Below are 15,475 nucleotides of genomic sequence, written 5' to 3'. Positions count from 1 at the left end.
AGGAGTCTTTATTTCCGTGATGGAAGGACGTTGGGTACTGCTTTTATCATTTAAGATGGAGTGAAATCACAGGTTTGGGAAATGCTTGGCAATATTTATAGAAAGGGTTGCCCGTCTTACCCCTCCTCACTCACGGAAAGAAAAGCTTGACACTATCAGTCAACATTTAGGGAGATGCTATTTTGTTTCTGTTGATTTTTCATTGCCCTGATGTCCCTTGGTTTGTTTTTCAGTTGTACATAGAAAGTCCTGGGTATCTCAGGAATTGTCCCAGAAACAGTGTATTGCTGTCTGTATTGTAATGACAGTTTTTCATTGTGCTGCTTTGTTTCTTAAAATTATTTACCACCTCACCAGCTGATGGATGTTTGGACTGTTTCCAATTGTTTGCTGTTCTAAACAAAGCTATGACGAACACTTGTACACACGGAGAATGAGGAAAGCAATGGGGGGGGGCTGGCTTTGGGAGAGACCGATGGTATACTTCCCAGGTAGGTAGAAATGTAAACACAATGCATGCAATCAGGCAGATTCAAGGTGTGACTCAGGACAAAGATAGACCAGTACACGCAGCTTGGTTTGGGGGATGTTGCTATATAGCCAGCCAATAGGGTGTCCTTCTTCTATCCAGCTGCCAAGGCTCTCGATGATCCTCTGGGGAGACAGGAAGGCTGAGCAAGCAGCCATCTCTTCTTTCTGTTGCTAGCACATGCCTTGACTTCTTGGAGAAAAAAATATCACAGTAGGCTGGTGTCTTAGGCTGGACTCCCTGGCAAAGACTCTGAGACAGAGAATTGCAGACAGAAGGTTGACTGGGGCATGTTCTCAGAAGATGAACCTGTAAAAAGAAAGATGGTCAGAATCAGGGAGGAGATGAATGAGCCTCATTCAGTTGCTGCTGCAGCCTCAGCTCATCCTACAGGGAGTGCGGGGGTCGGGATGATGTCTGGGAGTTGGCAGGCCGTGGGCTCCAGCTGAGGGCAAGTCGCCACGAGAGATGCATCTGCTCGAGGAAATGCCTCGTTGGGCCTGAAGAGGGGATGTGGGTAGGGCATCTTAGCTCAGCCTTTTGTCCATGTGGACACTGAAAAGGCAAGTATTTGGGGAAAGTGTAGTTTCCAGAGACACGTTTTGTTCCGTAGGTGGTCACTCACCCTTTCAAAACCATTGAGCTACAGATGAAGAAGAAGGGATTCAAGATGGAGGTGGGACAATACATTTTTGTCAAGTGCCCCAAGGTGTCCAGGCTGGAGTGGCACCCTTTCACACTGACCTCCGCCCCTGAGGAAGACTTCTTTAGCATCCATATTCGTATCGTTGGGGACTGGACGGAAGGACTTTTCAATGCTTGTGGCTGTGATAAGCAGGAGTTTCAGGATGCTTGGAAACTACCTAAGTAAGTGCAAAGCGCATATTTACAGAAGTGTACGAGTTCAGGAAAAATGTCACCAAATAGCTCCCCTTTTCCCATCTCTCACTGCACTGTCTCCTGGGTCTGAGCAAACACACAAGTTCTACAAATATAGGTAGCTATCTCGGTGTTCCCCATTTTATGTATGTGGTACGTTTAGGCATATACTAATAAATCTTGTGTGAAGTATAAAGTATTTGAATCAAATATTAATAATGAATATTCCCAAATTCCTTTAAATACGTAAGAGTCAAGGCCAAGGTGTATTAACTTTTCTAACAAACAAAGTTATAGTGTATCAAAGATATTCTTAAAATTTAATTGACATATGTCATTTGAGGGTAAAGGCCAAAAATTATTCGCTTTGCCCCCTTCTTCCCACATGTTTGAGATGGTGCCAGGCACTTAGTAGATGCTAAAGAAAAGCTTATTGATTGACTCAATGAATAGACAAATGAAAAGTGAAGATATTAAATTTACAAGATGCTATGACAGAAAATTCTCACTTTATTTCAGTGTGCAATGTGAGCAGGAATTTCAACTGTGGGATGCCCTGGCAAGAGGTACAGGTGTATGTGTGTGTGAGTGTGTGTGAGTGTGTGTGAGTGTGTGTGAGTGTGTGTGAGTGTGTGTGAGTGTGTGTGTGGCAGGTGAAAGGGTGGAGAGATGAAAAAAGTACCCCTGAGAGTTACCAAATGTTTTCAGTTAGCTAAAACTTCCTCTTCTTACTTCCAACCACTATGTCGACACCAGGTGGGTTACTTGAAAGCTATTTCATAGAAGAAAGTGCCCCAGAGATACATTGTCCCAGTTTGATGTGACATATTGCACACCCCCAGTAATACGCTGTGCCCCATCCTACTCTGCAGTGCAAGGTAGCTCTCTAACCACCTCCTCACACGCTTCCCTCCAGGATAGCTGTGGATGGGCCCTTTGGCACAGCCAGTGAAGATGTGTTCAGTTACGAGGTGGTGATGTTAGTGGGAGCAGGGATCGGGGTCACACCCTTTGCATCCATTCTCAAGTCCGTCTGGTATAAATATTGCAACAATGCCACCAATCTGAGGCTCCAAAAGGTAAGTCCCTTCATTTTTTCAGGGGGCTTGCTTGGGGCTGTCACCGCACTCTGCTGAGTGAAGCGTGAGAGAGCCTTCGGGGCAGAGACTGGGGGGGACCAAAGGAAGTGGAGACAAGTTCCTGGTGGTTTCAGAGAGACAGACTTCTCATAAAAGGGCTATTTGATAAGTCACATGTGCTTGTATATAAGCAGGTCTATTACTGCAAGTAATATACTGCACTTGTATAGCGTTAGAAGAAATTGGGAAGAAAGGAAGTGGGGACAGAAAGTGTTGACAACCCCAACTCAGCAGCTGCCCTTTTTGTGGATTCTCTTCCAATATTTTCTCATACTCTTTGAAAGTTGTAAATATTGAGTATGTATACTTTCATGGCCTGCTTTCAAAAAAAACATAGTGTTTTTTCAGTGTTGTCACAGGCTTTATGATGATCCTTTTTAATGATTCCTTTGTGTTCCATGGAGAGGATACAGAATAATTTTTCTATCATCCTTTATTAGATATTGAGATTGATTCCTTTTCCAGTCCCCCAGTACTTTATTTTTTTTGCAAGGAGAGGGCAGGAGACACGTCCTTTCATGAAACTTTTACTTACTTTCTTTTTAAAAAAAAAATTATTTTATTATGTCATGTTAATCACCATACATTACATCATTAGTTTTCGATGTAGTGTTCCATGATTCATTGTGTATTACACCCAGTGCTCCATTCAATACATGCCCTACTCAATACCCATCACCGAGCTAACCCATCCCCCCACTCCCCTCCCCTCTAGAACCCTCAGTTTGTTTCTCAGAGTCCATAGTCTCTCATGGTTCGTCTCCCCCTCCGATTTCCCCCCCTTCATTCTTCCCTTCCTGCTATCTTCCTTTTCTTTTTTTCTTTTCTTTTTTTTTAACATATAATGTATTATTTGTTTCAGAGGTACAGATCTGTGATTCAACAGTCTTGCACAATTCACAGTGCTCACCATAGCACATACCCTCCCCAGTGTCTATCACCCAGCCACCCCATCCCTCCCACCCCATCCCCCACTCCAGCAACCCTCAGTTTGTGTCCTGAGATTAAGAATTCCTCATATCAGTGAGATCATACGATACATGTCTTTCTCTGATTGACTTATTTCCCTCAGCATAGTATCTTATGGGTATCTCCTCAGAATTAATTCCCAGGGCATTTTTTGGTCACATGTAAATTTGGTTTCATTGCCCGATAAAGGACATCTTGCATAAAATGTGAGTCATTCGAATAACTTTAGAGATAACCTCGAATAGGGACATTGAACATATGTTGACTTTTTATTCTCCCCTTTCTCTCTTTACTATATGGAGGAGGTATGGGGAGAGCGGCTTTTTTCCTGGCAACTCAGGAATGTCCAGCATAGTAGGCAGCGAAGTAGTCCTGTGGTCGCCCCCTTAGCCTGGATCCCACTGGTCTTTCTGAGAGGAGGTACAAAGGAAGCCAGGGACCTGAGGTGGGCAAGAGCAGACCTGGAGGGAAAGTGGTGCGCTAATGTTGTTTTCCTCAGCCATGCATTTCTGAGACCAAGCTCTTTATTTACTGCCCCACAGGGTGAAGGCCTGTGCAGGTTCATGTGAGCTGGCTTGTGAAATGTCCAGAGCTTTCTGAAAACCTGTTTCTAGGCGTTCTGAGCAGGAGGCAAAAGTTGGTGGGAGGGGAGGGTAGAAATCCATATGTCAATTCCCATGAGGCCCGTTTACATAGACTCTGTCTCATGCTCTGTTGTTCTCGCAGATCTACTTCTACTGGCTGTGCCGGGACACACACGCCTTTGAGTGGTTTGCGGACTTGCTGCAGCTTCTAGAGACCCAGATGCAGGAGAGGAACAACGCCGGCTTCCTCAGCTATAACATCTATCTCACGGGCTGGGATGAGTCTCAGGTGAGGGCGAGATCCCAGCTCCCGGGTCCTCCCCACAGTGCCCGGGGCTGCCTGACTACCCTTTGGTTATCGGAGTGTTTTGTGTACTGTTTTTACCAAGAACAGTTGATGGAATTGGGTGATCCGGCCCGTTCACTCTCACTCAGTGTCCCCACATGTTCAGACTCCTGAGACTAGATTCAAAGCTCCTATCTGCGGAACCTAAGGAGCCCACAAGGGAATAAGAGCCATGCCTTTGGCCTTATTAGAGTCATGCTCCTACCAGGGGTCTCGAACCAGCTGGACAAGACGATCCACAGGGTAATGGGAAGAAAATATTAGCTGCCTTTCTCCCTCTCTTTATGCCTCTCTCTCTATCTCTACCTCTATCTTTGTATCTCTACACACACACACACATTCCTTTAATTTTATGTTTATGTGTATTTTACAATATACACAATACATTTAGTAAGTAGTAATAATAACTGCTCATAGTTATTAAGCATATACCATGTGCTAGGTATTTTTATTAGTGTTTACATAGATTGTCTAATTCAATCCTTTACAACAACCCTATGAAGCAGCTACTATTATTATCCACACTTTACTGATAAGAAAGCCAAAGCCCAGAATAGGTTGGGTCATTTGTCCAAGGGCACCCAACTAGTAAGAGGCAGGGGTAGAATGTTCCAGAGCCTGCACTCTTAGCAACTCCCACTAGTTCATGATTATCATTTATAAATAAATCAAAATGTATTTAATGAAAATGATATATGTGTGCATATGTGTATATGTATATATGTATATAACATATACATATGTATGTATATGTGTGTGTAATGTAACATAATGCATAATACATAACACATTATATGCACACACACACACAGCCCTCCCTCCAGGGACATTTAACAATGAAAACATTCTACAATTTATAAGACAGCAACCCCCCCCCCAACAAAGAATTATCTGGCCTCAAACGTCAAAAGTGCTCAGACTGAGAAACTCTGAAACAAGTTAATGATTCCTAGGAGGTAAAATCTTTCCTTTTTTTTTTTTTTAAAAGATTTTATTTATTTGAGAGAGAGCACAAGCCAAGGGGAGAGGCAGAGGGAGAAGCACACTCCCCGCCAAGCAGGGAGCCCGATGGGGGGCTCGATCCCAGGACCCTGGGATCATGACCTGAGCCAAAGGCAGACGCTTAACCAACTGAGCCACCCAGGCGCCCCTAAAATCTTTCTAAATAAGCAAACATCAGTGATTTGGCCTGGAAGCAGCAGAAGCAGCATGAGCTCCCCCTGTGTGAGGAGCTAAGGCAAAAGCCTCTGCCTGCCCCTGGCTGGTGTCTCAGCTGTCCACAGCCACTCATTGCCTCCTCCACCCCAGGCATCTTTCACACACACCTTGGATTGTGAAAACTGACTCTTCTTTTGGGTTTTTGTGTACTGTTTATCATAGGTCCTCCAAGTCTTAGAAGAGTCTTATTGCATGTAGATACAGGAACCTATGACCATGAACATTGCTGCTCCAGAAAAAGGGATTTTAAGAGCCATTTCTGCAATTTAAAAACAAAACAACAACAAATATTGATAAAAAATGAAACCCAGGGGGAAAATCTATAAAATATAAATTACTTTGCAGTTTTATTATTTAAAAAGCCAGACACAGTTTTTTAAATGAGAAATTTATTTGCATTGAAAAATAACTGTTTTGCTTTACAAAACGGGTCCCTACAGGATTATTAAACCACAGTGGTCACCCTTCTTAACCTCCTCCATCCCCATCATCCATCCCCTGGCCGGTGAATTTAAAATCTGATTCAAGTTTTAAATAAATTTAATTCACCACTTTTATGAAAAATATCTGTTGTTTGAACCGAGGCCCCCTAGAACGGTAGCAGAAAACAACATGTGACTATGTACACACACACACACACACACACACACACACACACACAGACTAGCTTTAGGGTTGATTTGTTGTCTCATTATGTTGCCACTATATGAGTGCACTTTAATCTGTGGTTGTTTTAGTTCTTAGCGATTCTCCTAAAGGAGTGGGAGTCTATTAGGGTGAAGAGAGAAAGTCACATGTAGAACAGAGAGAAAAACAGTGAGACAGAATTTAAATCCTACCCACACCTTCAACGCCCGACGCCAAGTGTTGCCAACCTGCAATCTTCCCATATCCTCCCATCCCACTTCCCTCCCTTGCTCTCAGATATTTGTGCCTCTCCTGCGGCATTCATGATACCCTATTCTACAAATAGGATTATTCACGTTCACACTTCAAGGTCTGCCCTTCTAGATTATAAATTGCCCGAGGAGACCCAGTTTGTTCATCTTTGTATACCTTCTAGCCTTCAAATATATATATGGTTAGAATGGGTAGTGAGAGCTTGGCTTGTGAGATACGTAAAAATAGCTGTGTTTTTCTTACAGAATGTCTCTTTTTGTGAATTCATGTCCTTTCCCACAGGCCAATCACTTTGCTGTGCACCATGATGAGGAGAAAGATGTGATCACAGGCCTGAAACAAAAGACCTTGTATGGACGGCCCAACTGGGATAACGAATTCAAGACAATTGCAAGTCAACACCCAAAGTAAGGAGTCCCCCACCAAGGTGTTCTTGAGGCTCACGGTCTGCCGAAAGCGGCAGCTCCCAAACACAGCTAGATTTGTATATTCCAAAAACTAAAATACCTAGATTACTATATTCACACCCAATAAAAGGCTCTAGATACCTATGAATTTACGAGGGAGGCTTTAGATCACAGCAAAATTACCTGGAGAGTTATTATAAACAAAGATGCTCGGGGTGCCCCCCACTTCTGCCTTTCTGAACCCTGCTCCTCCCAAGTGGGGCCATAACTCAGTTCTTTTCTTTCAGCTCCTAAATCTCACTGGCGTATCTACTTCTTTTAATTCAATATGATTTAGACTTTTATCATGAAGGAGATACCGTCTCCACTTTCAGTTTTAGTTTTTGGGTCTAAAATCCTAAGTTGCCAAACATCCTAAGTTCCTTTCTGCCTTCATTAAAGCTTTACCCATTCTGGAAGTTTGAGGGGATCCTTTCTCTTGCTAGAACACATGATAGACTCAAGAAATCACCACAAATATACCCTTCACGCCTCTGCTTTTTATCCTTTAATGAACATATGAATTACTTGGGGATCCTTTCACAATGCAAATGCTGATTTAGTAGGTCTTGGGTGGAACCTGAGAATCTACATTCTTTTTTTTTTTTTAAAAGATTTTATTTATTTATTTATTTGAGAGAGAGAGAGCGAGCATGATCAGGGGGAGGAGCAGAGGGAGAAGGAGAAGCAGACTCCCCACTGAGTGGGGCTCAGTCCCAGGACCCTGAGATCATGACCTAAGCCGAAGGCAGAAGCTTAACCGACTGAGCCACCCAGGCGCCCTGAGACTCTACATTCTTAAAAAGCTGAGTAGGAGGCTACTGGTCTGGGACCACACCTTGAGGAACTAGGCTTTAAAACAGAGAGGATCAAGCCCCACCCAGCTGTTGTCAGGGTCGGTGAACCAAAAGCAGATTTGTTCCTGATTTCTAGATGCTGGAGAGGGTTTGGGGATATAGAGCCCTGAAGGGAACTAGTCCACAGACTCACCACTTCACCACCATTTTCTCCATGGCAGAGGTTTCTATAAACTCTCCTTGAGGGCTATTTCCCAGGGAAGTCAACTGCCTTTTGCAGCTGTCCCCACAAACAGGGCTGAACCACTCTCCCACAGGGTAATCTGAACACTGCCTGTAGTGGAAAAGACAAAGGAGCAGGGGGACTCTGCCCTAGAGCCTAAAATCAAGAGGAAATGCCCTCACGTGCTTTGTAGTCTGTCTCATCCAAAAGCCTGACACTGTTTTATTTTTCCTTTCTTTCCCCCAAAGTACCAGAATAGGAGTTTTCCTCTGCGGACCTGAAGCCTTGGCTGAAACCCTCAGTAAACAGTGCATCTCCAACTCTGAGTCTGGCCCCCGGGGAGTGCATTTCATTTTCAACAAGGAAAACTTCTAACTGGTCTCTTCCCGGGAGATCAATGTGGGTTATGCCGCCAAGTACCTAACCCAATAATGCTAGTTGATCATGTAAATTCCCCCCTTAAAAAAAGAGAGAAAATGAAACTATAAGGGGAAGGTTTTCCCCGAAAGGAGTGTTAAAGATTGTTTGATAGTGATAATTTGCATTTGTATGGGGCTTTATGGTTTTCAGAACACTTTTACAAACTTGATTTCATGTTTTACTCACAATAATGCCAGAGAAAGGTAGGGCAAGGGTTCCTGGACTCAGTGTTTAGGATTTAAAAAAAAATAGGGACTCAAAATGGTGAGGTAACTTCCCGAAGATTATGAAGCGTGGACCAGATCTAGTCCATGCGGCCCCAGGTTTGGTGGTCTTTCTGTGATACCAGGCCACCTGGAAGTAGGTTCATATACTCCCCCAAAAAAGCAACAATCCAGGGAGTGGCCATTCATTTTCCATCTTGTGTTATCTTTGTTATCATTGTTGTCATAGTGAATGAACTCTTCCAAATATTTAGTAGATAATATATGCCGAGAAGGATTGTACACTTAAGAGGGACAGGATGGCTATCGGAGCAGTCTCCAGCTTAGCTTTGCTAATTAATGTATCACTCGGCATTTACAATGATGCTTGGCAGAGTGGATACTCGGTGAAAGTTTGTTGAATGAATGAATGAAAAGACATTTAGAACCATACAAGGCCCAGATAGAAATAATTTAAAGCCTTAAACTAAGAATTAGGCCAAGTATGTATCTGATATGCCCAGCTGCTTTAAATAGCATCTACCCCTTGTTTTATTTAAATACACACACAAAAATGGCTCTTATTTGTGTGACTACTGGTTTCTTGTTACATCATCATCATCATCATCATCATCATCATCATCATCATCATCAAATTCATGTCCTAGAAACCAAAATCCTCAGCTTACTGTGTAGGTATTGGATTCACACCCAGTAGAATGTTCTAGATATCCATGAGTTCAAGAGTCTCTAAATCACTGTTAGTGTGGCCAGAAACAGGGTTTTTTTGTTTGTTTTTTTTTTCTTAGAACCACTCTTATTTCTGGAAACTAAAAATAGCTTTATTTGCCCTACCCTGTGGAGCCACAGATATTTAGAACTACTTAACTTTGGTAATGAGGAAGAAATGAGAAGAAAGCTGGGGGAAGGGCACAAGACTGGGTTAGGAGAAAAGGGGAGGGCAGGGGGAAAGAGAACAGGAGGCGAACGAGAGAAAGCAAAAAAGGCACAAGGGAAGGGGAGAGGTGGGGGTCTCACACAGGTCACTTTCCACCCCAGATTCCTTAGTCTTGTATGTATTGAATGTAATTGAAGGAGACTTACACATGCTCATTTTATGTTGGTTACATGTGGTATTGAATCTGAGATTCTGGCTGCAAATTCTGATGCTGGGTGGGCATATTCAGAGGACCGGGATGCACTAGTAAGAACTCGGTTGTTCTCTCAGGACATGCAGGTCACTGCGGGTCCCTCCTGACAAGTCAGGCTTGCCGTGGGCATGTTGCCTCCCCAAAACGTCCCAGCAAGGCTTTTACTCGGAGAGACTTAGGTCCGGCCTGTTCACACTGCGCCCCAGGTATCAGTTCATTCATTCACCAAATTTTTATTGTGCTATTACTCTGACTCAGGCTCTGGTGCTCCCAGTCTCAGTTCTTTCCACCAGAGCGTGAGCGAGAGGGGGAACCACAGTTCTAGGCGGCTGAGAACCTTGGCCTTCTCTAACCTCTGTGGCATAAGTAAAACTGACTCATCTGTTGCTCTGAAAGTGTGTGTCCAGGGTTTTTGTTTTTTTTTTTTACCTTGATGCCAACATAGTTACCATAGCAGAGAGCCCTGCCCTGCCCTGTGTTACCCTGGTTATGAGATGAAAAATGAGTGTAAGAGTGCTCCTCATTACTCCATTCTTCTCCCAAGCCGCCGGCTTTCAGCTGCCCGCAGAGTTCTTCTGGCTTCCAGGACTTAGCACTTAGTAACAGGTACTGAGAGCATGATAAAGCATTGCTTTTAATCTCAAGGCTCAGAAGGCTTTTCTTAGTTCCCCTGCTTTTGCAATATTGCATTTATGAAATCTGCATACTTGTAGCTGTTGTATTTGAATAGTTTGGGGGGGGGGCCTGGGGGACAATTCCTAGGAAGAACTAATAAAGCTGTGCTCGGCTATTAAAACAAATGAGCTCTCTTGGTGTCTGTGTTATTGATCTTCTTCGTATTAAAGGGTGGATTCACATAGCAGAGATGTGCTCTGCCCCAGTGGGGCTGAGATTCTCTGTGTTTTTGCATGTGATGAGCCGAACGTGTCATGATTTATGGGTTGGGAAGGGAAAACTGAATACTGAGTCCATTGCTCATGGCATGGTGATCCTCATGGCACTGGTAGGAGACAAGAGTGTCACCTCACGTTGGGGACAGAATCTCAGAGGCAAAGAAGCCCTAGTACGAGACCGTTTTTGTTTTTTTTTCCCCACTTCCACTCGTTTTGTAGGCTCTAACTTTGCAGTTAGGTGTCATCAAATCAGATTGTGAATATATACATATGCTCACGGTTCAGTCTTGGCCGTTGTTCTGAATGGGTCCATCAGTTAGGATCTGCACAGTCTAGGAAATGGGTAGACGTGTGGGCATGTGTTCTTCTCGGGGGGTCAGCCACAGGGGGAGAGGACAGCACCTGAAACAAACCCAATTCATGCTCATTTTTACTTTCATTTATTTATATTTATAAATAAATATAAATTTAATATAAATATAATTTATATAATTATATAATTATATAATTATATATATAAATATAATTATATAATTATAAATAAATATAAATTATTAATAATGTTTCTTCAGCTTTATTGAGGTATAATTGACCAATAAAATTGTAAGATATTTAAAGCATTACACCGTGATCATTCACCAAATAATGTTTTTCCAAAGAACAACTTTTACCTATATAACCACAAGGCAATGAACAAATCCAAGAAATTTAACACTGATACAGAACTATTATTTACTCTATCGTCTATGTACAGGTGACTTTGTGTCCTCAGTGCATTGCATTAGGGGGTAGGTACTCTCAGTTTGTCCTGTTATTGGCGGTTTTAAGTTTGATCACCAGATTTCTCTGTTATAAATGTAAAAGCTTCATTTTACTTTTGTAAATAGTAAGTCACATTTGGGGGATACTCTGGGACCGTACGAATCTCATTTTCTCCAATAGCCTTTTACCCAGTGATTTTGGCATACATTAATGAAATTCCACCGAATCAATTTCAATGGTGGTTACAAAAGATCTGGATTCCTAAACCTCAATAATCTGTACAATGGACAAAGGGTTGATTTAATACTTTTATATATTGCAAAATGATTACCACTATATCATTAGCTAACATTTCTGTCCTGTCCCTTAATTACCATTGATTTTTGGGGGGTGAGAACATTTAAGATTTAGTCTCTTAGCAACATTCAAGTATATAATACAGGATTAGCCATAATCCCATTCTGTACCTTAGATCCCCAGAACTTGTTCATCTCGTAACTGTAAATTTGTATATACTTTGACCAATATCCCTCAATGTCCCCCACACCCCAGTACCTGGTAACCACTACATTACTCTGTTTCTCTGGGTTCAACTTTTATAGATTCCACATATATGTGAGATCATACAGTGTTTGTCTTTCTTTGTCTGATTTATTTCACTTAGCATTATGCCCTCAAGTTTCATCCAGGTTGTCGCAAATGACAGAATTTCCTTCTTTCCCATGGCTGAATAATATTCCGTTGTATAATTATAAATCATCTTCTTTATCCATTCACCTGTTGCTGGGCACTTAGGTTGTTCCACATCTCGGCTCTTGTGAAATAATGCTGCAGTGAACATGGGAGTGCAGACATCTCTATGAGATCTAATTTCAATTTTTTTGGATACATACCCAGAAGTGGGACTGCTGGATCATAGGGTAGTTCTATTTTTAATTTTTAATTTTTTGAGGAAACTGCATATTGTCTTCCATAGTGGCTGCACCAATTTACATTTCCACCAACACTGCACAAGGGGTCCCTTTTCTCCACATTCTTGCCAACACTTGTTATCTCTTATCTTTTTGATACTAGCCATTCTAACAGGTGTGAGATGACATCTCATTGTGATTTTGATTTGCATTTCCCTGATGATGAGTGATGTTGAGCACCTTTTCATGTACCTGTTGGCCATTTGTAGTCTTCGTTGGAAAGTTGTCTATTCCTCTGCCCAATTTTTAATTGGATTGCTTGATTATGCTATTGAGTTGTAGGAGTTCTATGTTTTGGATATTAACCCCTTATCCAATGTATGATTTGCAAACATTTTACCCCGTTCAGTAGGTTGCCTTCTCATTTTGTTTGTTGTTTCCTTCACTGTGTAGAAGCTTTTTGGTTTGATGTAGTCCTACTTATTAATTTTTGCTTTTGTTGTTTGTGGTTTTGGTGTCATTTCCAGGAAATCACTGCCAAGACCAATGTCAAGGAATTTTCTTCTTAGGTTTTCCTGTGGGAGTTTTCTGGTTTCAGGTCTTATGTTTAAGTCTTTAATTCATTTCAAGTTCATCTTTGTAAGTAGTGTAATATAGAAGAATTTCATTCTTCTTATGTGGTTATCCAGTTTTTCTAGCACCACTTATTGAAGAGACTATCCTTTCCCCCCATTGAGTATTCTTGGCTCCCTTGGTAAATATTAGTTGACCCCATATGTGGGGATTTATCTCTAGGCCCTCAATTCTGTTTAATTGGTCCATGTGTCTGTTTTTATGCCAGCACCATACTGTTTTGATTACTATAACTTTGTAGCATAGTTTGCCTCTGGCTTTGTTGTTTCTTAGGATTGCTTTGGCTATTCTGGATCTTTTGCGGCTCCATACAAATTTTAGAATTGTTTATTCTATTTCTATGAAAAATGTCTTTGGCATTTTGATAAGGATTGCACTGAATATATAGATGGCTTTGGGTAATATGGACATTTTTAACAATACTAATTCTCTTGATACAGAACATGAGATACCTTTCCATTTGTTTTTATCTTTTTCAATTTCTTTCATCCAATTCTTGTAGTTGTCAGTGTACAGATATTTCACCGCCTTGGTTAAATTTCTTCCTAAGTATTTTATTATTTTTGATGCTATCGTGAATGGGATTGTTTTATTTCTTTTTTAGATTTGTTTTTGTTTTTGAAGGTATAAGAAGTAAAAGGGACCACAAATTTCATTAAAAGTAAAGGTAACATATAATATGTACAGATGGCACATGGTGCCAATTTTATTTGCAGTTACTATAGCACTCCAACTCATGTTTACAAGTTACACCTTTGCCACAGCCTTGGCTAAATCTTGAACTAGTGCAGAATTTAACTGTGCCAGAGTGCTGACCTTAGCATGCTTAGATGTGGCATGCTTGTTCTTGATAGTCATGGGCTTTGTAAGCCCGCGATTCACCATGACTATATTCTTAGCCAAGTGTTGCCTAACATTTAGAAGGGATTCTTCAGTGTATGACAGATAATGCTGTAGAGTTGGTGTTCATTCATCGTTATCGAGAATTTTCAGTGCTAGGCTAAAAGCTCCTGCTGCAATCTGAGAAGGAGGAAAGTGCACCATATTGTAGTCCAACATAGTTCGTTCCATCAGGTATTTGGCCAAAGTATGTTGCTCAACATCAACCTCTCCAATCTTAGATGCTCTCCAAAGGAAATGCAAGGGTAGAGGGTGGCCCAGACCAAACTTTAAAGATCTTAGAATCTTCATTTCTATCTGTCTGATTTGGTGCTCAGTGTAAGTGTTGTCAGTCACGAAGGCAAAGTCACCAATTTCTGGAGGGTACATTTCTTCATATTTGCTTGCAATAAACATGGCAGTGACCACAACCAGCTGAAGCATCTTCTTGGGCACACAATTATTCTGCATGAACCAATCAATAATGGAAACTGTCATGTACATGGTCTCCTGCAGTAACCTGAATTTCATTTGAACCTGTGCTAGCCAGTCCATAAGGATGGCTTTCATGTTTCCGGTGACTTCATGACCCAATAGGTATTTTGGTCTGACTGCTTGCTCTTCCTCAAGTTGTCTCAGACCAGCATAAGTACCTTTCACATAATTCACTACAAAGGTTTGGATCAGCTCCATCTTCTGCATCCACATCATTCACTGCAAGAATTACATCAGAGAATGCCTGACACAGATATTATTCTGCAGGGGTACATCCAGATGTTTCCACTGGGCTCGGAGAGGGAGTATCAGTCGAAATCGTCTCAGGCGTAAGTTTTTCTTCTTTAACGGGCTCAAGGTTCTGGCTCTGGTTCAGGCACAGGCTCGGGCGCCTTTTCCAGAGGTTTAGGTATTTTTTTTAGCAATAACTTTTCCAGGAACCAAAGCTTTTGCTTCCTTTTTTTCAGAGGCAGTTTGGCCTGTGGTTGTTCACTGACTTTGTTACCAGTGTTTCCGAGAGCTGTTCTTGCCCTCAGCCCGGGCTTGAAGGTCACAGTCATGGCCAGAGGCACGTGCTCTGCACCTGCCATACTGATCTTCGCCTTATTTTCAACATTAACTTTTGTGTTGCTGTTGACCCGGAGTGCAATGGCTTCCTTTTCACCAGGCAGCAGCTCAGTGGGGAGAAGCAGAGCACGGGAGCCACCAATGAGCTGGGGGCCTGAACCTACCGCAGACCAGCAGCCATTCCTCTGCAGCACGCCAGGCTCTTTTTTAGATGTTTTGTTGTTAGTGTATAGAAACACAACTGTTTCCTGGATGTTGATTTTTGTATCCTGCAACTTTACTGAATCCATTGATTAGTTCCAGCAGTGTTTTGGTGGAGTCTTGACAATTCTCTGTATGCAAGATCACACCATCTACAAACAAAGTCTACTTTACTTTTCCCTTTACTATTTGGATGTTTTTATTTACTTTTCTTGCCTGATTGCTCTGGCTAGGACTTCCAGTACTATGTTGAATAGAAGTGAAGAGAGTAAGCATCCTTGTCCTGTTCCTAATGTTAGAGAAGAAGCTTTCAACGTTTCACCACTGAGT

At 42.0% G+C, this 15,475-nt stretch overlaps 1 protein-coding gene and 1 pseudogene across 1 annotated transcript in view; one reads left to right on the top strand and one right to left on the bottom strand.

Annotated features, from left to right (window-relative positions):
* The window catches only part of CYBB (cytochrome b-245 beta chain), a 34,962-nt gene extending 24,345 nt beyond the window's left edge, over window positions 1–10,617 (top strand). The window contains exons 9-13 of the mRNA XM_078065210.1: window positions 1,143–1,396; window positions 2,325–2,487; window positions 4,243–4,389; window positions 6,847–6,971; window positions 8,279–10,617. Coding sequence (XP_077921336.1) covers window positions 1,143–1,396; window positions 2,325–2,487; window positions 4,243–4,389; window positions 6,847–6,971; window positions 8,279–8,405 — 816 coding nt within the window. The 3' untranslated portion in view covers window positions 8,406–10,617. The remainder of the gene's footprint in view (window positions 1–1,142; window positions 1,397–2,324; window positions 2,488–4,242; window positions 4,390–6,846; window positions 6,972–8,278) is intronic.
* A 3,123-nt stretch (window positions 10,618–13,740) lies between these two features.
* On the bottom strand, window positions 13,741–15,234 carry LOC118528903 (G2/mitotic-specific cyclin-B1-like; annotated as a pseudogene).
* Window positions 15,235–15,475: the final 241 nt, after the last annotated feature.

Source organism: Halichoerus grypus, chromosome X (genome assembly GCF_964656455.1).
Source record: "Halichoerus grypus chromosome X, mHalGry1.hap1.1, whole genome shotgun sequence".
NCBI lineage: Eukaryota > Metazoa > Chordata > Mammalia > Carnivora > Phocidae > Halichoerus > Halichoerus grypus.
This window is presented reverse-complemented; position numbering and strand designations above follow the sequence as displayed.